General features: G+C 39.9%; 2 protein-coding genes across 4 annotated transcripts; one reads left to right on the top strand and one right to left on the bottom strand.

The window, feature by feature from the left end:
- Window positions 1-1,731: 1,731 nt before the first annotated feature.
- On the bottom strand, window positions 1,732-10,465 carry PSMG2 (proteasome assembly chaperone 2). The gene is made up of 7 exons (XM_075416507.1): window positions 10,345-10,465; window positions 8,598-8,769; window positions 7,749-7,807; window positions 6,779-6,897; window positions 5,299-5,472; window positions 2,813-2,933; window positions 1,732-2,394 (listed from the first exon to the last, which is right to left on the bottom strand). Exons 1-7 carry the CDS (start codon window positions 10,420-10,422, stop codon window positions 2,302-2,304), a joined length of 816 nt encoding a protein of 271 aa, XP_075272622.1. The 5' UTR covers window positions 10,423-10,465; the 3' UTR covers window positions 1,732-2,301.
- CEP76 (centrosomal protein 76) lies at window positions 9,585-26,444 on the top strand. Of its 3 annotated transcripts, none has more exons than XM_075416503.1 (12): window positions 9,585-9,729; window positions 11,910-12,065; window positions 12,408-12,489; window positions 12,854-13,078; window positions 14,152-14,337; window positions 16,149-16,246; window positions 16,903-17,031; window positions 19,824-20,015; window positions 22,197-22,363; window positions 23,959-24,292; window positions 25,487-25,704; window positions 26,140-26,444. In XM_075416503.1, the coding sequence occupies exons 2-12, from the start codon at window positions 11,910-11,912 to the stop codon at window positions 26,276-26,278; spliced, it is 1,926 nt and encodes a 641-aa protein (XP_075272618.1). In that variant the 5' UTR covers window positions 9,585-9,729; the 3' UTR covers window positions 26,279-26,444. The 3 variants fall into 3 exon arrangements, with proteins under 3 accessions (XP_075272618.1, XP_075272619.1, XP_075272620.1); XM_075416504.1 differs by lacking the exon at window positions 9,585-9,729 and adding an exon at window positions 10,549-10,657 and having other exon boundaries at window positions 14,230-14,337; XM_075416505.1 differs by lacking the exon at window positions 9,585-9,729 and adding an exon at window positions 10,550-10,657.

The raw sequence follows: 26,444 nt of genomic DNA, 5'->3' as shown, positions 1-26,444 counted from the left end.
GTGCCCTGGCTGCCAAGAAAGCCAATGGAATCCTGGGGTGCATCAAGAAGAGTGTGGCCAGCAGGACGAAGGAGGTTCTCCTTCCCCTCTACACTGCCCTAGTGAGGCCCCATCTGGAGTACTGTGTCCAGTTCTGGGCTACCCACTTCAAGAAAGATGAAGAGCTACTGGAGAGAGTCCAGCGGAGGGCTACAAGGATGATGAGGGGACTGGAACATCTCCCCTACGAGGAGAGGTTGAGGGAGCTGGGCTTGTTCAGCCTGAAGAAGAGAAGGCTGCGAGGGGACCTAATAAATACCTATAAATATCTGAAGGGTGGGTGTCAGGAGGATGGGGCCAAGCTCTTTTCAGTGGTGCCCAGCGACAGGACAAGGGGCAATGGGCACAAACTGAGGCACAGGAAGTTCCGTCTGAACATGAGGAAGAACTTCTTCCCTCTGAGGGTGACGGAGCACTGGAACACGCTGCCCAGGGAGGTTGTGGAGTCTCCTTCTCTGGAGATATTCAAGAGCCGCCTGGACAAGGTCCTGTGCAGCCTGCTGTAGGTGACCCTGCTTCAGCAGGAGGGTTGGACTAGATGACCCACAGAGGTCCCTTCCAACCCCTACCATTCTGTGATTCTGTGATCTTCATGCATTACTACTGTAAAAGCTCATTAATATGAGCAAAGGATTACTTTACATTTCTAGCACAGTATTTAGTGTTAAGAAGCATTGGTCTTAATACAATTCAAATCTTAATTCAAATCTTTAAAAAAACCCGAACACTGCAGATGTAATTAATTATGAAGCCTTTCCAGTTTTCCTAATGCCAGCAGCAGCTGGTTTGTGCTTACATTGTTCTACGCGTATCCAGGTTTGTGACTGACTGAAATACAACATTTAACTTGAGGCTAGCCACATTTTAAGACATTACCTGAAGGTATTTGGACATACAATTATATAAAGCATTTGCTCCACACACCAATTCTCCAAGGTTCAGTTTGCCCTGCATTATCTGCTTCTGCAAAGCAGACTTAAGACCGGGAAAACACATTTCTTATTGTTCTGAGGAAAAAGAACAGTAACTGAACATTCATTTAAATAGTAGCCCTCTGTGACAGGTATTCACTATGATTCTCACCTCGCAAACTTTCAAAAACCTGAAAAGATGAATGATACCGCATCCTTTGGGCGACCAGTCACAACCACCAAGTAGTTGGACTGAATCGCTCTTTACCAACAGGCACAAGCTTTCAAGCAAAGCTGACTACTGAATCTTATTCCTATACCTTTAACAGCTCTCTTCAGAACTGCTGGTGTTCCTTTCCTCATCATTTGTACTACTGGCATGGCAGTATCACAAAACAAACAACAACAAAAATTATTGAGTAGACTAAATATTTAAAAACACAGCCTGTTTATGTGTCATGTCTGTTAATTCATGAGCTATAATTTAGAAATTTGAGATTTAAAGTTACTTTTAAATAAGCTGACCAGGCACTTCCAAAAGATCAAAACTGAACACGTAGCTTAATAACGCAACAAGTACCGTTACAAACACATGAAGTACTCATCACACAATTGGTGTCTCAGACTAAGTTTATAAAAAATAGAGATACCAGACTGCCTGCTATCAGGGCAATGTTTTAATTTCTTTATATTGCAAAGCACACAAATTAGTCTAAGAAGGCCCACCTACCTAGAAAGCTTTAGTTCTAGCATCTCTGCAGCCCTTGGAAACAGAACAGAAATTATACAATGGAAGTAGACCAGAAAAGATAGCAGAGGCTGCTGTATGGCTTGCAGTCTCCTCATTTGAAGCTAACACATCAGCACTGGGAAAAGGTGGCAGAACAAGATCACTTCTGAGCTTTGCTTACATCACCCATAAGGTTTGTAAAAAACAGAAAAGCCAAGATCCACAGCTAACAAGGAACAGTAGGGTGTTTACCTTCATAAGAAAATCTGTGCCCACACATCCATCTCAAGCCCTCAGCTACCTTACAAAGGTGTCCCGTAAGCTTTTCCACAGCAATAATACTTAACTGAAGAAAAAAGTTTTTTAAAAAATATTTTATTGGAAAAAAATTCAACCAAAGCTATTCAATAAACAACTGTACAAAACACATTTCTTTTTGGTCAATTTGTGAAAGTTACCTTAATTTCTTCAGCTATTCACATATGTGAAAGGAATTTTTCTTAAATAAAGAATTTATGTACACAACAAATTAAGCTGCTGTTGCTTGGCAATTAGTATGTAATCATCTTCTCAAGGGATGTTTGAGACTGCACATGTGACTTACAAAGAGTTCAGAATTCATCAGAAAAGGGCAGGTGGGAGACCATTGCCAAAAAGCAAGCGCCAAGAACTTGGTATTTTCCATTGTGAAGCAGTATCTGTAGAATTGTTGCTCTGCAACAAAAACAGAGTAATTCTTTAATTTTTAAATAATAATAATGTAATTCTATCTCTGGCATGTGTATTAAAATAACAGGTAGCATTTCACGTGTCAATATCATTGTGGGTTGATTTAGACAAGAGTACTAGAAGATCAAACCTTTACACAATTTTCCATCACGCTTGTCAAACAAGAGACTGGGGTTTAGGTTTGTTTTTTCAGATGGAGAAATTCCCAGTGATATTTTGATCAAAATCTATCTTTAATTTGGCATATCCTCGAAGACCCAGGGCCAAAATGAAACCAACCCATACATTTTTAACTTTTCTAAAATTCAGCTGAGTAACATTTAAAATGTTCTGGGTTGAAGAAAAATGAAAATAATGGATATAAAATACAAAAGCAAGAACTCTAGATCAAACAGCAACTTACTTCGCTTTTAATTAGCTGGAGCCATTCATTAAGATAGTTAACAAGAGCAAAAGCATCAGGGATGTTGTCCCCTTCTGAGCAGAATTTCAGAAGAACTGCCATTTGGATTCCTTGAGAACAGCTGCAACAAAAACGAGCAGGCATTTCTATTTCTTTTCAGTACATAAATATAATTATTCTGGGTTTACAAAGCAACAACAATCTGCATATGGCTTATTAAAATAACACAAAACAAAACAAAGTAAAACGCATGCATATAGAGACTTTTTTTCCCCCTCTCCGGACTTCCTGGATTGCATTTTCACGCTTCGTGTTCTTTTTCTTACTCTTGAATTTGTTCTTTGCTTTGCGAGGCAGGACTCTTAGGTCACGGAAGAGTTACTCAGGGCCAATCTGGCCTCTTTGCAATTTTGTGCAGGTGGGGTATTTATACAGATCCTTTGATATAATCACTCCTTATCTTTCTGTGTATTTCAAACAGCAGTCTTGCAGACTGCATATCACTACTTTCGTCACAATATTCCCATTTTTTCATTTAGATGTGAAGATTGTTTTTTTGGTTGGTGTGGGGTTTTTTTTGTCTACAGTCCTGGGGAGGTCTTTTTGTTTGCATACTGAAGTCAGTATGAAGGTAAGCATGGTATTATTAACTCTCCTGCTGTTGGATGCAACAGTTTGGAGTCATGTCAAAAACAACAGCTAAAAAAATAAAAGTGAATTTTCCACCTGACACTTACAAACCAAACATCTTTTTGCAGAGCTAAAATAGTTTTACCATAATAAACAAGTATTACTATCCAAAATTTGAAACTCAGACATGCTTTTGGCACAACTACTGATGCACACACCTTTTAACACAAAACCCACACCTAACTGTTTGCTGGTCCTGAAATCTTAACTCCTTCTCAGTGCTCAGTTGTTGTGGGGTTTTTTGTGTGTTTGGGTTTTTGTTTTTTGTTTGTTGGTTTTTGTTTTTTTTTTTTCTTCCCACACACCTGATGATGGAACTATTTGTCACTGAAGACAGTTTTAGTCAAAGTATCACAGGTACAGGAATTTTACTATTTACCAATTGTGGTTTGCATAAAATCATATACCAGATTAATCACAATATTAACTGTAAAGCATTTGTTTTCCTTTAGCCCATTCACTTACATTTTGATCACATTTTAACTTTATGATACAGAATTCCCTATTTTCTGGCATATTATATCGTCTAAATCTGCTCCTAATTATGGGCTTGATCTGGAAGAACATCTATTCCTACAAAATGCTTTTCTATGAATAGGGACTTTTCCTATAATATAGCCGTTTAAAAGATAATTTTACCCCTGTACTAAAAGCAGGACTTCCGATGTCTTTCTGTGCTTATCTTTGGCAGCTCTGGGATGGTATGCCCCTCCACCCCTCAGACCACCTGGCGATCACAGAAGCAGCCGACATTGCGTTATTGCCTTTGTAGCAGGACAATGAGCTGGGACAACTCGTCATTTTTCTTGCCTTTGAGCAAGAGCAGTGAGCTGGGACAATCAGGCACCCCCTGACCACACCTGGAACTTCTGCTGCCCGCTTGATAAATGTCAGAACTGCACAGCCTAAGGAGCACTAGAATTGTGCTTTTGTTGGCAAGAATTACCTCATACCAGCTGTGGCCAGGATGGAAATTTACTGGTGACCAAAGTCAATCATCTTGTGACCCAATAAACAGTGGTACCAAGTGAGGCCCCTTGAGCCCTCCCGGACTGCAGCGGGCTGCACTCAGTAACTCCCGCTAGGTGGGGATGCCTCTCAGAGCCTTCCAGCTCTGAAGTTCGCAGTTATCGCTGCTGACAGAGCCTGGGCTGAACTACACGGATTCTACACTATTTGAGGTTCAACCTTCGCCCATTGAGAAAAATCATTTGAAGTGAGTATTTCATTTAACTTGAGGGGAATTTTTAACAGGTACCTTTATATATGTATATTGTGTGTGTGTGTGTGAACTGATTCAAATCATAATATTCTATTATTGTGATTGTAGTGAATCCCTTTTAATCACTTTGTAAATGCTAAATCAACCAATGATTAATTACTGCTAAACACTTGTGATTTTCTCTGTCTCTTTAATTGCGAACAAACCTTAAACTGCTACTAGACATACCCTCTAGACATAAACCATTGCAGTCCAATGTGAAGTCTGGATCCAGCTGCACCTAGGCTCCTCTCTGAGAAGGAGTTTAGCAAGCAATGGGAACCATCCCGAACCTTGCGACTCAACAGGAGGGTCTCCCTCACTCCTTACCTCTTTCTTCAACCTCTGTATAAGTCATTCTACCTCAATCCTACCTCGATTTTGAATTCCACTCATTTAGTAAGTAACAGAGTGAACATTGCCAACAAACTTTGTTAAATCACATTTTATAAATTCCTATTAAAAATCACTTCTTACAAATACCTTTGACAGTGATTCTTTAAGCAACCTAACCACTCGTTCGCGACAAACTCACCTCTCAGTAAACAATAATTTTGTGATGCCACCTCCAGGAATATGTAAAACTTTTTCTGTGTCATTTATTCCAGGGTAAGCTGCTACTTTTTCCATTTCTTTCCAGTTTAGCTCCTGCATAAGGCCTCCAACTGCTTTCTCAAGATCAGGTGTAAGTAGGTAGCGTAGTGGTGTCCTAGAAACAAAACAAGAATACATTCAGTCTGACAATAAAAGACACTACCAATGTTGTTACTTGTGACAGAAAGAAGCTGCGAGCACTGAGGGCCTCACTCCTGCAATGAAGAATTGCACTGACATTCCCTTCCTCCTCAAATCATCTTAAAAAGTAGTCTGCAGCCTCAAAACAGTACAAACTATTCAACTTTTTGCCACAAATAGAACTAAGGTATCCTCTTTTTAGAGACTCAAATTACTGACAAGTAACAGATACATAAGCACATAAATAGCAGAAACACTAATGGTTGTTACAACGATTTACAAATAAAATGTGCTTTTTCTTCCTTCAGGTAAGAGGTGATTAGTTTAAAGTTTGTTAGGGTAAACTTGGACTTCACTGTGATACAGTATTTTTAATAAGCTCACACTACAAACATCTATAGACTGCAGTCAAGTCTAAGTATTTTTGAATGCGCTACCCTCACTCTTTAGTGAATCTGCTAGCAGAGACTCCTTCTGTGGTGCAGGGGGAGGAGGGGGGGTTTAAATCACCAAAAATTATGACACAGACCATACTGAGTAACCATCAGTCCCTCTTATTTCAGTCCATGTTAGCTAGCCATTCTGCAACTGTATGCAAATATCACTGGTAACTATAACTGGGATGTGCATGGACCTAAACCTCCTTTAAGGCCCTAGACATTTATATACCCTGAGGATAACAACTAGGCTTCTGCAAAAATTTGTTTGTTTGTTTTTGTTAAATCACGGATTATGCTGTCCTCAACCAGCGAATAATGCTTGTTTTTTAAAGGGGTAATATCTCACAAAAATACATATAGTCCGAACCTTGCAGCTGCCTCGCAACAAATAAGAATTGATAACTTGCTATGAAAAAATGGCAATTTACTATATTAAACAAAAACTTCAACATGTAGAATAATTAAGAAGAGGTAAGAAACTAACCAATACTCTAATTAACTGCTAAAAATATATTCTATGACCTGTATGTTAGCACCTAATCCCTAACACTATTTGCAACCACAAGAAATTAACAAAAGTGAGGCTCCGCTGCCTGACAGTGCAGGCCAAGTGCAATTTACTTACAGCTTATTATTTGCTCAGTACTTTCAACAGTAGTAACTAAGTTTAGAGACCAAATCTGTATAACACAATGTTTTAATACTATATTTAGTATTATATGACCTATGTACACAGCAAAGCAAAAAGAACCCTGCCAAAAGTACTCAGTAGAGGGAAATATGTCAGCTTGTCTAAAAGAACAGAAACATTAATTAGGTCTTTTAATGATACAAACATACCCAAGAAGTTGCTCATCATTGCGCTGGTATGCATGGCTGCTAGACAGAAGAACGACTCTGGCACATCTGCTGCTTTTCACCCAAGAAAGCAGTGTTTGACAGAAGGGCCTGTACTTGTTCTTTATGCAAAGACAGAGAAAAAAAAGTCAAAAATATATTGTGTCCTTAAAAAAAGAGCTAAAAGCCAACAATACTAGGTGTTACAGATAATGTTCAGCAGTGATGTAAGGTTTTCTTCATATGTATTTACTCCTCAGCTTCAGATGTATTTTTAAAAATAAGCAGAGGACTGCTCTGGTTGTTCACTGAATCAAAGCTACATGTACAATGATAAAAGTCATCATCAAGACCATGTTAACAACAGCAGTACCATCTGTTTTGTGTGCCATTAATACCATTGGAAAAAGTTTTAGAGTAAGATGGGATGGTAGGATCACACAGTATTTTTCCACACTTTGAACTGCTAAAAACTGTACCACAAATTTTTTTCTGGCATGGTATTCTGCTTGTTTTAAATTACAGCCACTGTCCAGTTAATGAGCAATTCTAAATTCTTCATTTTTTACATAATGAATACAGCTTAAGTGACTACAGAACACTATGAAATAAATTGGAGTGACACCAAAAATTAAGGTATTACAGTAAAAGACAAATACACAAAGACAATAAATGTAAAGAAATAAAAAAGAAATGGACAAAACCCAGACCAATTTTGTATTTGCAAGACTGTTAATAGCAATATTTATGCTAAAATCCACCAATACAGGTGGGGTGTTCTGAGGCTTGGAAAAACAACACAAAACCTCAACCCTCAATGAACGCATGAGTCAGTTTTTGTTAACTATGCCCCTATCAACTGCAGAAGGTGTTACAGCACAAAGCAGACAAATATTTTGCTAGGCCACTTAACCTACTTGCCAGCAGAACTGTTCAAACTGAATAGTGAAGAGCAATCGATGAACATACATACCTTTATAAAAGGTGATCTGATCTGCAGAACTACAAGCTTCTTTGCAGGTAATGAATACACTACAAGAAGAAATTAAGATTCACAAGAAAGCAAGAAAGATGTGGCCTTACAAGTACCCAGACTTATCCAATTTACAAACCTCAAGATACTAAACCTTTAGGCTACCAATTCATACAGGAAAGCCTGACAATACCCACAGTATTAAAAATACATATTTTTGTGCATTGTCTTCACTGGATTTAATTTCACTTGTCATAAATTCAAAGGATTGAATGAAGAAAAATATATGAAGATCTGCCTCCTGTAATGATTCAGATAATCTTTGTGAAGCTGCTTAAAGAGACTGACAGATTATTCTGAGACTTCCATGATTTAAGAGGAAATAAAAAGATGAAATGCAATGATCAATACAGGGAAAGAAACAAATAATTTGAAGGGGGAAGAGGAAGAAACACCACATAAGGAAAAAGGCAAACATAGGCGGGAAGGAAGGAACAAGAGAGAATAAACATCCCTCTACACCAGAAACACAGCTTGCATTCAGCACTTTACTGTAAGTATGCGCACACTTCATGTTGCTTTGGATTAAAACTGCAGAGAGTTTTGGATGCACTGTAACATGGCTGAAACTCAACATTTCTTACTGGTTCTGTATGTCAAATTGGTTATCCAAAATAATAATAGTAACAGTTTCCTCTGTCAAATGTAAATACATTGTTAGCTGTAAGCTACTGAAGTTACTGCTGACGTTAAACAGTGTTCACATAAGCAAAATGTAACAACAACTAACCTAAATGTGACATTCTTGCATCTCATGCAGCTTGCAAGTATCTTCAGCATTCAACCCACCTTCAGCATTTATACTCAGCTCCATTGAGTTTTCTTCTGCTGTTGCATATGGATTATTTCCAACCATTGGCACCAGGCAATCAGTGTAGAAGTAACCAACTTTAGTCATGTTGAGCGTGGAAATCACTAGGTCTATTGCCAGCTGACCAACATTTCCCACTGACACCGCTGGCTGAAGCAACAGAAGTTACTGAATTAGTGTTTCGTGGACAATACAACACACTCTTCAAATGGTGAAAGTTAAAATAACTTCAGTTCTGGTCAAACATGATTCCTAAAAGTGGCTGCCTGTTCTCCGACAAAGGTGACTATTTCCTAACAGACTACTAATACAAGACTTTGGCCCTGTCCCACAAAAACATCCTGGCCGCTTCTGTGAATAATCCTGTCTCACTGTAAACTTAAATAAAGGCTTGTAAACTTGTCTCCTCCCTCCCTTTTTGGATACAGAGTAGATAAACAACTAATGCTGAGATTGGCAGGCCTCAGGTGACACCTAAGGGTAATGCTGGTATTACATACTAAACCTATAAATCTCAGATTGATTCATATACAAGAGTAGGCCATTTTTCATTGTTTAAGGATGAAAATGCTAAGGGTCATCTTGTATTCATTTCATAGGAATTGCCAAGGGCTATCACCAATTGAGGCAGACACTGACCTAATCTGATGGCACAGAAAGAGAAATTCAAGAATTTGTGTTCTTCTACAGAAACTAATACCAGAAGACAACTGTAAAATTTTTGATTGCTTCCCTCTAATTTATAAGCAAGTCCATGTCTATGAATTGCTGCCGCCACCAACTGTGGAAACACTGAGTTTGATAAGCTCCTGGTGAAACGGGGCGTAGCACCGCTTCTGGACGTCCTTGCCAACTGGCTGGTATCCAACAGCCTGTCACTCCCAGAGCAAGGCACCAGCCATGATCCGTTTCCTGCGGGTCATCAGCTGACCTGCAACGACTTCCCGCACAGCCTGCAGAGTCAGCCCAGGCTGGGCAGCCCTCGGTGAAAGGCGCTAAGGTTACCTTTCAGCAGTACAGCAAAGGGACTCACTCACTGGAGGAATAAGGGGTTGCTACTTGGCAGCCCGTGCTGGAAGTCTTACCCCACAACAACCAATGTGACCTCAGGTAGGTTATCTTGAATTGAGTGCATGCCATGTATGAAGATGATTAAAACACTTCCTAAAACAATCCTAATCGGAGTTTAAACATAGCACAAATGAGGAATCCTTCATTAAAAACATGTAGATGTCACATCTAAAAGAAAAAATAACCTTTTATTCCAGTGCCAACCCACAGATATTCAAAATTTTCTAAGATGACATATGGCATTTTAATCTTAGAGCGAAAGCATAAAGCCATAGCTCAGCACATTATGCTTAGCTTGACAAGGGCAGGAAAAAGGGGGGGCTGAGGAGGGAGAAGTTAACAGAAACGGAAAGGACCACCTTCAGCTCTGCTGGAAACAGCTCTGCGAAGGACCCCAGCAAATCCCCCTCTTTTCCTCGGCTAAACGGCCGGGCACAGCCACCGCTGGCCCGGCGCCTCTCCGCTTTCCCGCTGGCACACACCCAGCGAAGGGGGAGAGAGAGACCCAGGCGCGGGCGAAGCCAGGCAGACAAGGGCCCTCCCGCGCCTCACCGCGCCCGGGCCCGAGCAGCGCCGGGCCCCTCTCGCCCGCTCCGGCGGGGCAGCGCCTCTCGAGCCCGCCGGGGGCGAGGCGGGAGCAGCAGCGCGACTCACCATGAGCAGAGTGAAGCCTTCCAAGTCAGAGCCGGCGGAGCCCCCGCCGCGGTCGCACGGGACAAACATGCCGGCCATGGAGAAAGGCACCGAGGAGCGCCGCGGCCTTCTCCTCAGCGGGGCGGGGCGGGGCGGGGCGCGACGGCCGCAGCCGCCCGCCTGGCGCTGCGCCCGCCAGGGGGCGGGGCGGCGGCCGGCGCCCGTTGGAACGGCGGTTGGGGGCGGGAAGCGCGACGGCCCCGCCGCCGCCATGGCGCTGCCGCCGGAGAAAGCCTCCGAGCTGAAGCAGATCATCCACCAGCAGCTGGCCAAGGTGGGCGCCGGGGGGTCTCCGCGGTAGAGCGGCGGAGCGAATTCTGCCGGGGGAGGCCCCGGGGGGCCGGCCGGCCTCTGCCGCTTCCCGTGGCGGCGATGCCCCTCCGGGGGGGCCGGCGGCGGTTCGCGCTCTCGTCTCACCGCGGCCCTGGCTCGCGGCCTCTTCCCCGCCGTCTCCTTCCGCCCCCGCTCCTCGCCCTCATCTCCTCTTTCCTGAGGTACGGAGAGATGGAGCTGAGGCCCCGGCCGTCCCCGTCCCCGTCGCTGCCCCCTGGGACGGGGAAAGAAGTACGAATGCTTTAACTCATCCTGCGAGGACAGGCTGAGAGAGTTGGGGCTGTTCAGCCTGGAGCGGGCTCCGGGGAGGCCTTGTTGTGGCCTTCCAGTGCCCGAAGGGGGCTTGTAAGAAAGACGGGGACAAACTTTTTATCAGGACCTGTTGTGGTAGGACAAGTGGTAATAGTTTTAAAGTAAAAGAAGGTAGATTCAGATTGGATGTAAGGACAAAGTTTTTTACCGTGTGGGTGGTGGCAACACTGGAACGGGTTTCCTAGAGAGGTGGTAGATGCCCTCTCCCTAGAAACATTTAAGGCCAGGTTGGACGGGCCTCTGAGCAACCTGGTCTAGTTGAAGATGTCCCTGCTCGCTGCAGGGGACTTGGGCTAGATGGTCTCTAAGGTCCCTTCCAAGCCAAACTATTCTATGAGTCTTTCAAGTCCCAATGGCCGTGGCCTTAATATCCCTCCTGTGGGACAAACAGCTTTACAAATCCATGCAGTTTCACAGCTGAAATGAAGGACAGAAATGCTTTGAGTTCCCTTTCAGCATAGGGGGAGCTTGCAATGGAGATTTCCTACTTTTGTGCCTCATCTACAAGTATATAAAGGTGTGCTCTTTCCCTTTAAAAATAATAAACTATTATCCCAAGTTTGAATTTTGAGGGAAACAAGAAATTAAATAGGTGACCATTTTATAAATGGTGAATTTGCAGACCTTTTTGTAAGGAGGAAAGTTCAGGGCAGGGGATGCTGTCAAGACGAGCAGTGAAAATGCAGAGGTTTGGTATGCTCATGATTTTTTTAACTAGTAGAGATGCTTTGGTGAGATAGTGAATAATTTGATTAGTTCTGAAAGGATTAATATTTTAGTGTAGGTATTTCTGTATTCCTAGGAGAATGTCTTTAGTCTTACAGAGTGACTGTTTAGTCGTGGCTGCTACCATTTGTAGCATGTAGTGAATTTTCTTTCAGATGGATGTCCATGGCAGGATAAGAGAAGTTCTTGCTGAGACTATACGTGAAGAGTTAGCACCTGAGCATCAGCAGTTATCCACGGAAGATCTGATAAAAGCCTTAAGACAGCGAGGAATCATTGACGATGTTATGAAGGAACTTAAATTTGTAACTGTAAGTAGCTTTTGAAAAGTGAAAATATTTTTGCTTATTCCTCTTACTGACTTGGTGTTTTGACAAGGTGAAAACTCGCTACTTCTAAAGCTTTGTAGTGGCTTTACTGATTTGTGACGTACTAGGAGCAGAACAGCTTAACGCATATGCTAAAATTAGTTTAATGATAATACTACATTGGAAGTATTTGTTCAGTTTTCGTTACATCTTAAGCACTAGAAGGTAGCATACCTGAGGAATGGCATTCAGCTGAAGTGGAGGAATCTTTAGTTTTTAAAAGACTGCAGTAAGAGTATCTGTTGTATCCCTTGATGCCTTAAAAAGTCTTAATTGTAATTCCAGGATGTGAATGGAAAGGAGAGGACTTCAGCTGCAAAATCATCAACACATTTTGTTGACAGAGAGCCACCAGCTTTGAGAAAAAGTATGTTGCTTGTGTATTTTAATATTTGGATCATCGTTTTGAGAGAAATTTGAAGTCTGTCATTTTTGAACTCTTGAGTTAATAATCCAGTATGAACTGGCATAAAGCTGGATGGTTTTTGTGCTTATCTACAGGAAGAAAATTGATATAAGCAGCAGAAATTAGTGTCGCATAAAATGTAACTTTTTTTAAAATGTAATTTATTTTACATTAAGATAACTTCCGTACATTTTAAAATCATTTTCTCCTCACCACTTTTTTCAAAAAAGTTTCTTATTTTCTAGTCTCCTGTTAGTTAACTGTATGTAACATGCTTCCTAAGATCTGTTTGTAGTCTCTTCATTTTTATTGCTACGCTTTACAGCTAACATTGACCCAACACGGAGGTATCTTTACCTTCAGGTTTTGGGTGGAAAAGCTTTTCTGGAGCATCTTCAGGAACCGGAGCCTCTGCCTGGCCAAATCTGTTCTACCTTCACTCTGTGTTTACATTTTCGAAATCAGCGCTTCCGTTCTAAACCTGTCCCCTGTGCCTGTGAGCCAGATTTTCATGACGGTTTTTTAGTTGAACTACACAAGGATAGCCTAGGTAAGGAACATTGTGGGTTTAAAGCTGATGCTATTGGGGTTTTTTCTGACTTCAGAGTTATTGTGAAATAATGTTTGATATGATTTAGTGGCTTTCTTTCCTATTTTTTATCATGTTTTCCTAAGGAAACCGATTACTGTATTCGGTTATCCACTTGTAGATCTTTCTCTGCTATTGCCTCTTGTTTTCCTTCTTTTCCACTCTAAGTTTTGAATTTGACCAACTTTATCCATAATTGACAGTGAGATGATCGTCTCGGAGATGGTAAGAGATGCTAAGGTGGCTGTGATTTTCGTGAACTTTGTGCTGATAAGTGAAGAAGGGAAACATAGATTTACTGTCACATGGAAAGAAAAACTGGAGTGTGAGTTCAGTTTGTGTACCAGTTAGCAAACAGCTGCAGAAGAGTCGGTCATCCACAGCCATTTTTCTGTTGTAGCCTGGGAACATGGTAGGAGTTAAGTATGTTGTGGAAAGACTTCTGAATGTTGTCTAAATCGTGTAGAAATCCAGGGTAGCTTATGGAATATCAGGAAGCAGAGAGATAGCCACAGTTATTGCAGTTGGACTTGGGGAAGGGAGTGAATATACTACAGATTCAAAGAAAACCAGACTTTGCTAATTCTGCTGGTCATGGAGCAGTTTGTCATAAGGTCAAGCTTAACTACAGAGAAAGTTGTTTCCTAAATACTGATGAAGAGTAAGTTGACCTGACGTGTTCAAAATGATGAAAATAATATTTTTCAATTGCTTTTACTTAATGGTGCTTTAATATTCTTTATTTTCTTCAATGCTAATTCCATTTTAATTTTTGTGCTGTTGAACCAATTACGCTGGTGTACTCAACTATAGGAATCTTTTTATCTCCTCTGCAAATGAATCGTAATCTTTCTGTAGCTCTGTCCTAAACTGAGTTTGATTTTAAGATGGGATCATTGCTTACGCTTCTGGACATGAGATTTTTCTTAAAATGCAATGTATGCAATAAATATAAATGCATACTTTTTTTTGATTTTGAGGAAGACTTGGGATGATAATATTCTTGCTGTCTAATCTTGGTTTAATAATGGCAGGTGATGGAAGTAAAATGGTGGATGCAACGACTATGTTATCTCTCTGTGACCCAGTGCATATGGTTCTGATCAAAACAGACACATTTGGTGAGACAACACTAGTAGCATCGTATTTCTTGGAGTGGCGATCTGTTTTGGCTGCAGAGAATGGCGTAACGAATGTTGCTGTTGAACTCCTGGGTGTAGGTAAGGACAAATGATAAGGCTGTGATGATGACTTAAAATGTTGGGTACGGAGCTTGCTTATAAGCTTAAAGCAGTATTTGTGATGTAGTTTACTTTTAGTTCATCTAATAAATTGCTATAAAGAATCCTTAGAAAATGTGTGGGAGTCTAATGGTCAGATTTTTCTGTTATCGAAATACTAAAAATGTATATTCCATATCCTGTGTAATGATGGTCCCCATGTCTGGGAACTCTCACTGCTGATTTTCTGCAAAATCTAAATAAGTTGTCAAAAGCAAACCAAACAAAAATGAACCAATTCATCTCCAGGAACATATCAGACCAGTACACCAACAAGTAAAATCTAGCCTGTGTCACTTTCATAGCAAACTAGCAACTGCTGGAGAAAGTGGTCTCTGCTGTGCTGCCATTTATTCCAGTAGCTGGAAGCATGTTTTCCGACAGAAAGGCTGAACAGCTTTGTTTAAGTGCTTAGTAGTTAGTATACATGTGTATTTTTGTGTGTCGCTTGTCCCTACTTTCCTTTTTAGGAATTCCAACCTCATTTTTTAGGTTATTATGATTTAGTGGATAAAGATTAGCCGTAGGATTCAGTTTATCATGACTTCTACATTAGCTATTCCAGAGTTTGATCAAATAGTAGCTGATGAGTCGCTTGAGTATTCTTTAACACCATTTCTCTGCCTGTTAGGTTGGTGAGCAGTTCTTGATAGTTTCAAAAGAGATGAAATTAAACCTTCAAAATATTTCAAAGATTGGATATACTACATAAGTTATTCCTGATTGTTATCACTATTGCCTGCTGGATTTTTTTGTTGATTTGGTGCAATGTTTTATCCAATGAACACAAATCTAGTAAGCTTATTTGGTAAAATGTTTGTTAGTTTCATTTCCTTCTGAAAACGGTGACTATTGCCGAAACTTTAGTATCGGTATGGGTTTGGGTAGTCTTTCAAATTGAGAGCTTATTATTATAATGACTTGGAAATGCATAACAAGTAAGTTCAGTTTAATACTCAAATGGGCGACGGGATTAATTAAATCTAATTATCATTATCTTTTTTTCCAAGTAATAAAGTATCAATCCAGTAAATCGAATGCTTTTTCTCCTCTGCTGAAGCCTTGTTATTGTACAAAATGCAGCAAGAACATCAAAGCATGCTGCTACCTCAGATAAACAAACCACTGTGTGAGGCTTCTGTTGCTTGTATTGCTTATAGGCCCAATCTCTATTGTTTTGTAATCCTTCTTGTTCTTTATGTAATTCTAATTTTTCAGCATCATGCAACACCATTAGGTTTGTGGGATTTTGTGGTACGTTTGTTGGGATTTTTTTAAAAATTCATTACTCTAGTTGTATGGCACTCCATCTGTCTTAATGAACTGAATCTTGGGGAAGATCAGCTTCACTTATTTCCAAATACTTACATTTGAGCTACCTGTGTAGTCAGTAGGAATAGGCACTTTCACAGTATGTGACTCTCCTACTCTGTTTTAGATGCCTATTCTAGACATTTCTAGAATGCCATTCATCTCATACATGCTGGTACTGACTGCAGAGAGGGCCTTGGATAATTATCTCTGATCTAGATGTCTGCTTTTCAGGCCAGATTATTCTTTCTTACGCAGCCTCATTTGAGTTTGAAATTCAAATAAAGATGCTTATTTTGCATATATTTTAAGAAGTTTTGTTATTTTTTTGTGATTATATAGCTAAAAGATTCATTTTAATTATTTGCTACTGCCTGACCTGAAATGTCCTAAGTAAAAGGAATTTGAGAGAACTGATCAAAATTTATTTTGGGTCAAAGGTACAGAATCAAAGGTTTCTGTTGGCGTTTTAAACATCAGACTGGAAATGTATCCACAGCTTAATAAGACGCTGTCTCCAGAAATAACTAATACTCAAGTAAGTAATTCTGGGGAGGGTTGGCTTACTCTGTTATTGGGGGAGGAAGCTCAGTGTAGAATTACTTATGGAGATGTTGAGGGCTGTGGGTTTTTGAATGTTCCATGGTTTTTTTTCCCATTAAATTTAAATATTTTAAAACTTTTTTTAAACTACCTTGTTTATACTGAACATTACTGTATGCGAAATACTACTTTAGTATTTTTTCTACTTACTCGTATCAAAACTTTAAGAAGAAAAATAAGAAAGATGAAATATACCCAGTTTTCTTCAGGTAGTGTATCTTTTCTTGCTCTCTCTCCTGTTTGAAGTAATAATTTCAAGTCAGCCATTCTGTCTGGAAAGCCAGTAAATGTTGCCCTGAAGGTGCATGGAGATACTCTTCTGCACATCAAAAGCTGAGAAATCCTTCTGGACAGAAATGCATCACTTAAGATGAATACTACTTCAGTCAAGCTTGATAGATGAGCCTACAAACAAGAAAAGTAACTTGAGGTTTTTGTTCATTGGATTTTAATTTACAAACACTATTCTTCAACATTTGCGTGGCACACTTTAAATATTAAACTTTATTTTACATAGGCATGATTTGATGGGTTTTATTTCCTGTTTGGAATTAATATGTGTGTGGTTGGTTATGTTTTTCTTAACTGCAGTTTACTTTGGAACGTCAGAAAACAGCAGAAAGAGAGCGATTATTTCTTGTATATGCTAAACAGTGGTGGAGAGAGTACCTACAGATAAGGCCTACGCACAACGTAAGGCTAGTAAAGATTTTTGCACAGGTTTGTAAGTTTTACAAATAGACCAGTCATTTCTTTAATGTATGATTTTGTTTTTACAGATATATTTTGAAGTTTATGTCATACAGAATTTGTATTGATTTATGACGTGGTTACATGCAGGTCGGGGCTGCATGTGGTGATGCAATTTGTAAGGATTGAACTTCTGTATATGTATTGAAGCTCAATAGTATGATGCAGAAAGGATTGCTCCAACCACTTCTGATGCACGAGGTGATAAAAAAAGCCTGTTTAGTCTTTCCCTTGAATACTCACAAATGGCAAAGATGAAAATGTTCTGTGCAAACTATTTCAAACAAGTTGACATCAGATAAAACAGTTACAAAAACTGGACTTACTTAGATCTGTTAGAACAGATCCACAAAATATTTGAGCTCTGTGTGGTGTGTAAAGCAATCTGTCTGCTTAATGTCGCATGCTAGCTACAGAGATAGTTATTGTAGGCTAATAAATTACTGTGCATCAGTTGCTCCTTGGTAACTGTCTCTTGGTAAAAGGAATGGTAGGATTCTTTGCATTTTTAGTGCCATGAATCTATTTTGCATAGTAGCAGTTTTCCTAGCACAGATAATAAGCCATAGCTTATTATCTCAAAGTAACTTCCTGAAGCAGTCCCTGCCTGCTCTTTCTTTTCAGTAAAGTAACGGCTTCCATTCTGGCTGTACCGTGAGCGTTCAGTAGTGATGTGAACTTCCAAACAAGGGTGTGGTGGGTTGATCCCAGCCAGCAGCTGGGCCTGCTCTCAGTCACTCTTTCACTCCAACCCAGTGGGATGGAGGAGAGAATGGGAAGGGCAGAAGTGAGGAAAAACTCATGGGTCGAGATGAAGACAGTTTAATAAGTGAAGGAAAGAAAGGAAGAGGGCGGGAAAAAGTGACGCAAAGACAGTCACTCACCACCTCCCACCAGCAGGCTGATGCCCAGCGAGTCTCCAAGCAGGGGCTAGTTTAGAAAAAATCGGTCCTCCACACCCACTGGTTTTATTGCTGAAGATGATGCTGTGTGGCATGGAATATCCCTTTGGTCAGTTCAGGTCAGCTGTCCTGCTCGTGTCCCCTCCCAGCCTCTTGTCCACCCTAAACTTAATCCGTGTCAGGGCAGAATGAGAAACAGAGAAGGTGCTGATGCTGTGCAGACACTGCTCAGCAATAGCTAAAACGTTGGTGTGTTATTAACACTGTTTTGGTCACTAATCTAAAGCAAAGCACCGTGGGGGCTACTGTGAAGAAAATTAACTATATCTCAGCCAGATCTGATATGAAGGCTTAAGGTTTTCAGGGCAGGGTTTATAGAGAAACAAAATATATAATTGAATGGCACATCTTAGAACTGAGAGTTTGGTTGGGGACACGAGCCAAAAATGGGACTTGTACTATTCTGAGAATAAAGCAATGTGTGAATTAATGGTATTCCACTTTCTGCACCCACAAAGCTGTAGTACGGTTGGAGAGAAGGGTTTGTGGATAGGATTAGAGGACTAAGTTCTTTGTTACAGAACAGTATAGAAACTGGCAGCCGTCAGAACACTATTGGAACTAGGCCCTCTGCTAGTTCAGTACCTACAGAGAGCTTATCATGATTCTCCCTCTGGCCACAGCAAATGTTAATAAAACTGCCTTTAACGACCTTTCTCATTTCTGGGAATAGAAGTGAGATTATTGGGATTGTTTGATAATTTAGTTATCAGCCAGTTTCATAGGCGTAATGTGGAAGCATGCATTACATATGTAAAACTATAATAAGTAAATAATGAATCCTCCTTGTGATTTTTTTTTGCTTGCTTTCTAGCTGTGAAATAATTTACAGCAGGATTCCAGTCAGCTTCAAATAAATGGTGCTTTTCTTACATCAACTTGCTGGAAAAGTGTGACAAAACCTTAATGGGGGCAATATGTGACTACAGTAAAAAATATGAGACCATGGTTTCCTGAAGCTGCAGACATTTAAAAGGCTTTGATCCCTTTTTAAATATACAAACATAAAAGTACCAGTGAGGAAAAGAAGGGTTTTACACTGCTTGGAATAGTGTTAATAGTTGATAATCATAATATTTCCCTGCAGCACATAATAAACCAGACCTTTTTCAAGTCATCTTATTTTTAATTTTTCCAAGAAATTAGAAATTTTTAGTATGACTACTCTGGTAATTTTTATATATCTAGTGACATCATTGTGAGTCAATTTTATTGGTTTTTGGTGTTACGAAAAGAGGTAAGGAGTATTCAAATTCAGAAGCAAATAGACACCTTTGAAACTCTAAAATCAGCTACTGAGTGCTTAATGCTTTGGGGAGGGGCTGGTTTGGGGGTTTGTTGTGAGTTTTGGTGGGTGTGTGGTTTTGGAGGGTTTTTTGTTTGATTCAGAGTCTTTTTTGGTTGGATGTGGAGTGTTTGGTGGCTGGTGGTTTCTTTGTTTGTTGGGGGGTTTTATGTTTGATGATAGTATGGAAATTGACAGTGGATGGAGTATGAACAGTTCCTCGCCCATTTAAGGAATTTAAGTTCAAGCTGTACTGCTCCAGGTGTTTGAACTCTTAGCCTAGAATGCCCTCCTGGTGCAAGAGGCAGTGGAAAAATGTAACTGTAAAGTCTCTCTAAATGAATTGCCTTAATGGTTTTGTGTCTTAATTCTAGAAGAGTTTTTGTGTCTTAATATTCTTCAGTGATATTTATTTCAGTGAGAATAAATCCCATAGCAAAAAAGACAGCTTAAGTTAAGATGAATCTGTCGTAACATTTGCATGTCTCGCAAATAAACATATTTTATGTATTCAGGATGAAAACGGAGTAAACCGTCCAGTATGTTCGTATATCAGACCACTTCGAGCAGGCCGGTTACTAGACACACCTAGACAAGCAGCGCGATTTGTCAGTGTCCTGGGTTATGAAAGAGCTCCTGTCATCGGAGGAGGTGGTGGCAAACAAGAACAGTGGTGCACCCTTCTTGCTTTTTTATGTAGAAACAAGGTATGTGAAAATGGTCTTTGTGTGACACAATAGAGTTGGTGTCTTATTCTGTCTGAAGTCAGTAGTTTAAAAGAGGCTGCAAATACATGGATTAAAGCAAATTTGGAGAATTCTGTTACAATAACTTATTTAAGAGCTTTTTAAAGAGAGATGAATGTTAAATAGTAGTCAGGAAGGCTGTAGAGCAGACTTTCTTTACTGCTGTTGTTGGGGACCGTTTGTCAATACATCTGTTTGACAATGAGCTTGCTTTTCTAAGATCCCAGATAATTATTCAGTGAATCCCTGCTAGTGTGCAGGCCACTAATTTAAAATCTGGACTAATCCAGGAAGAGTTGGACAAGTCTCTTTCGGAAAACTGATTTTTTTTTTTTTCAGATGGGCTAAAATACGCTCACAGTCTTTGCATTCATTTTTTTGCAAGATAGGAATTTTCACTAAATGTTTCAGCCTAGTTCTTAGTGATCTGACCCTTGCATGACTATAATAGATGAAACAAACTGACTGATTCTGGATTACAGCTCTTCTGTTGTATGAATAAAAGTAATAGTGATCCCTTTTAATATCTCTTTGGAGCAGTCGATGCTTTTCATTGCCACTGAGATACTTCTGTGTTCAGTCTCACTGATGTGTTTATATTAAAAATACCTGTTCTTGGCAGCAGGAGATGGATCCCAATTTTTAGGCCTGTCTCAAAGATGCACAGAACAGGCATTAACTGTTGTCTCTGAATATTTTGTGATGCATAAGAACCAGGTAAAGGCATCACTGGCTTTTGGATGGAGGTGGTGATTGCAACTTTGAGTTTGAGGACCCTTGTGTTTGGAGGCACAGAGAAAGGGTTTCCTCCAAAGCAGTAGTGGAAAACTATGGAAAATAACTGAATTTAGCCCCTGTGACCCCAGCTGAACTGTTACTAATTTTTTTGTGGAAAGTGGTGTGGCATTATGGGTGTCAAGAGAATGGGCATCTTTTCAGTGGTGCCCAGTGACAGGACAAGGGGCAATGGGCACAGACTGAAGCATAGGAAGTTCCAGCTGCACATGAGGAAGAACTTCTTCCCTCTGAGGGTGATGGAGCACTGGAACAGGCTGCCCAGGGAGGTTGTGGAGTCTCCTTCTCTGGACATATTCAAGATCCGCCTGGACGCGGTCCTGTGCAGCCTGCTGTAGGTGACCCTGCTTTGGCAGGAGGGTTGGACTAGATGACCCACAGAGGTCCCTTCCAACCCCTACCATTCTGTGATTCTGTGATTATTAACACAGGTTCACCAGAACAGTTTAAAGCTACTTTTATGGATATTTCCCTTGTACATTATGGTAGGGGAAGGTGGTGTTATCTGTGTAATGAGCAGATACATCCAGGAACACTGAATTTTACATTTTCAACATGCTGAATGGTATTTGACTAAGAGCCTTACTCTTCTGCTTCTGAATGCTGTGCTTTGTGTTACGAAGGCTTCATTGCATGGGGAATGTTTTTCCTTTCTTTACAAGTGTTAGCTGTAAAGTACTTAGAGTATTACACATCACATTCAGAAACTGGTTTCTGTGAATTGCCAATGGTATCAATACATTTATGAAGGAAACTTTTTTTCCTGGTTGAAGGGAAATGCAGCTACACATGGCTTTCAGTTGTTACACAGCTAGACCTGTGGGGGCGTTTGTTAGACCTTTTTTAATTTCTGAACTTTGACAACACATTCAAGACAGTAAAATTATGTTAGAATTACATTTTGTTAACTGATTACATTTCCTAACTGTGTAAAAATACTGCATAATGTCTAATATTACCTCAGGTATTTGCCTTATGTACATTTTGGCTTTTAATTAGAATGTTAGTTTTGTACGTACGGGTCAATAGATTCTGGTTTTGGTGTACTTGAAGGCTTCTTTATAATCGGAAGAAATGTTTTCCAGTATTAATCACACAGTATATTTTAATAAAAAAAAATAAACAGTCTATCATTAGAACATACTATATTTTTAAGCTATTTTTTCTATTACAGAGAACTAAAATTTGTTTAAACCTAAAAATCCTGACTTCTGGTATGCGCTTTAGTTAAACAAGAGGGAAGCATGACTTGTTAAATCATGATTAGAGAAATACCACTATTTTCTTTCATCTAAGTTTTTATCCATGCCTGATACTCAAACCAGCTTACTAATTTTTACTGCCTAGGGTGACTGTGAAGATCACGCTAACCTTCTGTGCAGTCTTCTTCTTGGGTTTGGATTGGAAGCCTTTGTGTGTGTTGGAACAAAAGCAAAAGGAGTCCCCCACACTTGGGTAATGACTTGTGGAACTGATGGAGCAATTACTTTTTGGGAGAGCTTAACAGGACATAGGTGAGTGAAAGGAATACAAGAAAACTGAGCAACATATATTGAGGTTTGCGTGGGCTGTTTTTGCTGTTGCTTTTTTTTTTAATCTTTACATCCTATTGTGTAATTCATGTAATTAAAGACAGAAGTCTTTGAATCTTTTTTTTCTGTGTACTGGTGTTGTTTGGAAAATAACTGGTTCAATGTAAGGTGAAATATTTCAACAGTTTGTAATATAGTTTTCAGTGGCTTTAATACAGTATAGCAACTGTTTCGTGTCATACGGCAGCTGGTTGCCATTGATGGCATCGCTTCCATCATTTGTAGAGAAGGAGATGAAATCTCTCATGATGCTTTAGGAACTGTTGTGGCTTAACCCAGCCTGTGACTAAGCAGGAAAGCAGGGCTCCGTCACACGTAACGGTTACTTGGGAAGACAAACACCATAACTCTGAACATCCTCTTTTCCTTGTCCTTCCCCCAGTTTTATATGCTGAGCATGACGTCATATGGCATGGAGCATCCCTTTGGTCAGCTGGGGTCAGCTGTCCCAGCTGTGTCCACCCCCAGCCCACTCGCTGGTGGGGCGGTGTGGGAAACAGAAAAGGCCTTGGCTCTGTGCAAGCACTGCTCAGCAGTAACTGAAACCTCCCTGTGTTATCAATGCTGTTTCCAGCACAAATCCAGAACATAGCCTCATCCTAGCTACTCTGAAGAAAATAAACTCTATCCCAGCCAAAACCAGCACAGAAACCCATATTTTTTTCCTTATTTCATCTGTGAAATCAGTGTTACATTATTTTTTTCCCCTGCAGAAATCTCAGCAAGTTCTCTGAGATTCTCTGTCACTTGAGTAATTTTAGAAGGGCACACGTAGCTGTTCTGTATTCCAAAGCTCCCGGAACCTGTTTGTTAAAAAAACTTTCCCCTTTTCTTATTCTGCATGTCTGTTGCTCAAGTGCATAGAATAGTACTCAATCCTGATTCTTGTATAAAAATAAAAAAAAATGCTCCAGACTTCAAGGAAAAGAACTTTGTCTTTACTGATGATACTCAGCACAGTGATCCATCCCATTGTTCCTTCTCGTGCTAGTTGAAGCATTACTTTTGGAAACATAATTTTTGTCACATGTAGCTTCAAGTTGCCTTGGTAGAAGCACAGTGGGACTATGTATTTGAATATAAGACTTTTGGCTTTGTGAAAAGTGCTGGTTAATAACCAGTGTTGAAAATAAGTAGTTCTGTTTTGCCACTGTTTGTGTATCCTGTGATCAGCATTTGAAGATGTGTTTCTCCACATGTGATGGGTGGGGAACCTGCATGGGTATGTCGTTATAATTGCAAAATTTCATTGCTGTTTAACATCCGCTTGATTATTCAGCTTATTTTTCTAGATTTAGAGAAAAAAGTGGTGTATTATTTCATTGTGTTATGCCTCCAAAATGTGTGTAATTACTTTTCTGTAAATAAATGAATGCCATTTTAGGGGGGAAAAAACCCCAAACAAATAAATTTGGCTTGTATTTTTAAAAAAGAGAAATGGCTTATACCTTTCCTATTTAAATATTTTTACCTGGTCTTGAAATAAGGTGTATTTAATAATAAATTTTTTTGTTCAGGTACATCCACAGACCTATCAATCCTGATGACCCTCCGCTAGCTGAACAACCCAAGCCAGTGTATCCTTATCGCACAATAGGCTGTATCTTCAACCATCAGAAGTTCTTTGGAAATTGTCAGCCCTCAGATGCTGTGGAGGTCTGTGTGTTTGACCTGCATGATGAGTCTAAATGGAAACCCATGAGTGAAGAAGCAATAAAATCTGTATGTTCCCCTGGAACAACATCTTCAGTTCCCCCTTTTCCTCCTCTGTGTGCTTCCGCAATAGACGCGGCAGTAACAAGCAACGAGATAGAACTGCAGCTGAGAATACTGGTCTCTGAACACAGAAAGGTAACGCTGTTTAAGGATTATCATCGATCTGTTGTGGTGGTAGAGGTGCATATTTTTACTGTATACTTTCTTTGGATAGCCGTATGTTAGTTCACGTACTTTTATCTTTGCAGTGTGTTTTCCATCCGCTTCTGCATGAGTGCGGTGTGTGAGAAGTGAAATAACTGAAACATTGCTTGGAAAGACTCCACTGAGCTAGATGATGTCATGCTTATTATTTCCAGTAGTGATTCTGTAGCCTCGTGTGTGGGCTCTTCCCTCCCACCCTGCCTTTGCCTCTCATTGTAGGTCTGTGATCTTCAGCTTACTGACACCTGCAGACTGCCTGTGGGTGGTCTGTAAAAGAGCTGGGGAGATCTAAGCTGATTGTCAGTGGGCTTTGCCTATCTGTCACAAATGTTTTTGGTCCCTAGCTAAAAACAGGCTTTCAGCTTTCATGACCTTACTCTGCTTTACAAAATCAGAAGGTATTGCTAGAAGTTAGTTTCATCCTTTGTCATGATTTTTACAAGATGTAATGTGCCAGAAATTATTTTTCCTATGCTGGATGTGAAAGAGATGATATTTTGAATCCCTGTTAGCTTATGTCTGGTTTTAATGGGGGTTTTTTTGGTTGTGTATGTCTCCCCACACAATGCTCAACCTTTGGGGAGGCAAGTAATTCTCAGAGTCTGAATCTCATGCAGTGTTGAAGAAGTACGTGGTGGATTTTTCTACTTCTTTACACTTGTGGGATGGTAGGAGGAAGGCACGTGTACCTGTGTATGTGTCGGGCGGAGCTGTTGTGCACTGTTTTTTTCAGAAGTGGGTTTCCACGAGAGACATTAGAAAAATGTGAGGTGAATCTTAGTTGAGCTTTGCCGTATTTTTGCTGTGTATTTATGCACCATCTTCTTACGTTTCATGCAGTGATGCTGTAGCTAAGACATCTAGTTTCAACTCTGTTGGTCTTGTTGTAGTCTAGTAGTCTAACTTCAGTTCTTGGTAAATGTTTGGTATTTTGTTGGTGGTGTTTGATTCTTCTGGCTGATGTGTGAATCAATGTACAAATCTTACTGCTTCGTGGATTCACTTCCATTAACTACAAATTAAAGATTTGTCCTGGATTTATTTGAATCTGTATAGTATAAAAGCTTACTAATGTCCTAACGTTCATTCTGCACGGTTGTCGTCATTCTGTGTCTTGCCTCACAGGATCTTGGCCTGTCTGCTGTTTGGGATGACCACCTATCCTATCTGTTGTCACCAGCATTAGCAGCCTATGAGCTTGAACGTACAACAGGCGTTTCTGCGGGAAATGAAGAGTTTCAAGACGCTGTTAGGAGAGCGGTACCTGATGGTCACACATTTAAAGGGTTTCCTATCCATTTTGTATACAGAAATGCCAGGAGAGCATTTGCCACATGTCTTCGGTAAGTTCAAATGTAAAGAGATGTATATATATAAACAGTAATACGTAATCAGGAATTGCAACTTTTTTTTAGTAACATTTAAAGAAAATTAATTTCTGTAAATTTAAACTGGAAGAAGAGTTGTGTATTATATGTAAAGGGTCATGGGGTACAGAGCTTCTATGTTACATTCGTGAGTTCAGTGATGATAAGACTTAGAAGGAGGGGTTAAATTAATTTATCTGCACTTGTTAAAAATGATCAGTGGTGGTCTTATTTTCCTCCAAGGCAACAGCCCCTGCACTATACAACAATATTATTATTTGTAATGACAGACTCATGACACTCTGTTATTTGAGTGTTAGTCACAGTTGAAATAACTGCACATATGTAATTGAAAATTTTAATAATAGCTTAGTAATATCTGTTACTCTTGTTTTTCTTTTTGTCCCATAGGTCTCCTTTTTGTGAAGAAATCATCTGTTGTAGGGGAGACCAAGTGCGACTTGCAGTTCGTGTACGAGTGTTTACGTACCCTGAGTCTGCGTGTGCTGTTTGGATCATGTTTGCTTGTAAATACCGCTCTGTCCTTTGAAAAAACCAAAACCATTCAGACATTTTTAGATCTACAAAATAATGTATGTGGATATAAAATTACACAATTAAAAACTAATACTGTGTTTTACGTAAATGCCACTGATCTTGAATACCACAGTGTGTGTATTGAAGAGGATTGTGTACACAGTAATGATTGTATTTAT

Source organism: Opisthocomus hoazin, chromosome 3, assembly GCF_030867145.1.
Source record: "Opisthocomus hoazin isolate bOpiHoa1 chromosome 3, bOpiHoa1.hap1, whole genome shotgun sequence".
Taxonomy (NCBI): Eukaryota; Metazoa; Chordata; class Aves; order Opisthocomiformes; family Opisthocomidae; genus Opisthocomus; species Opisthocomus hoazin.
The sequence above is the reverse complement of the archived record's forward strand: the minus strand, read 5'-3'. Positions and strand labels throughout refer to the sequence as shown.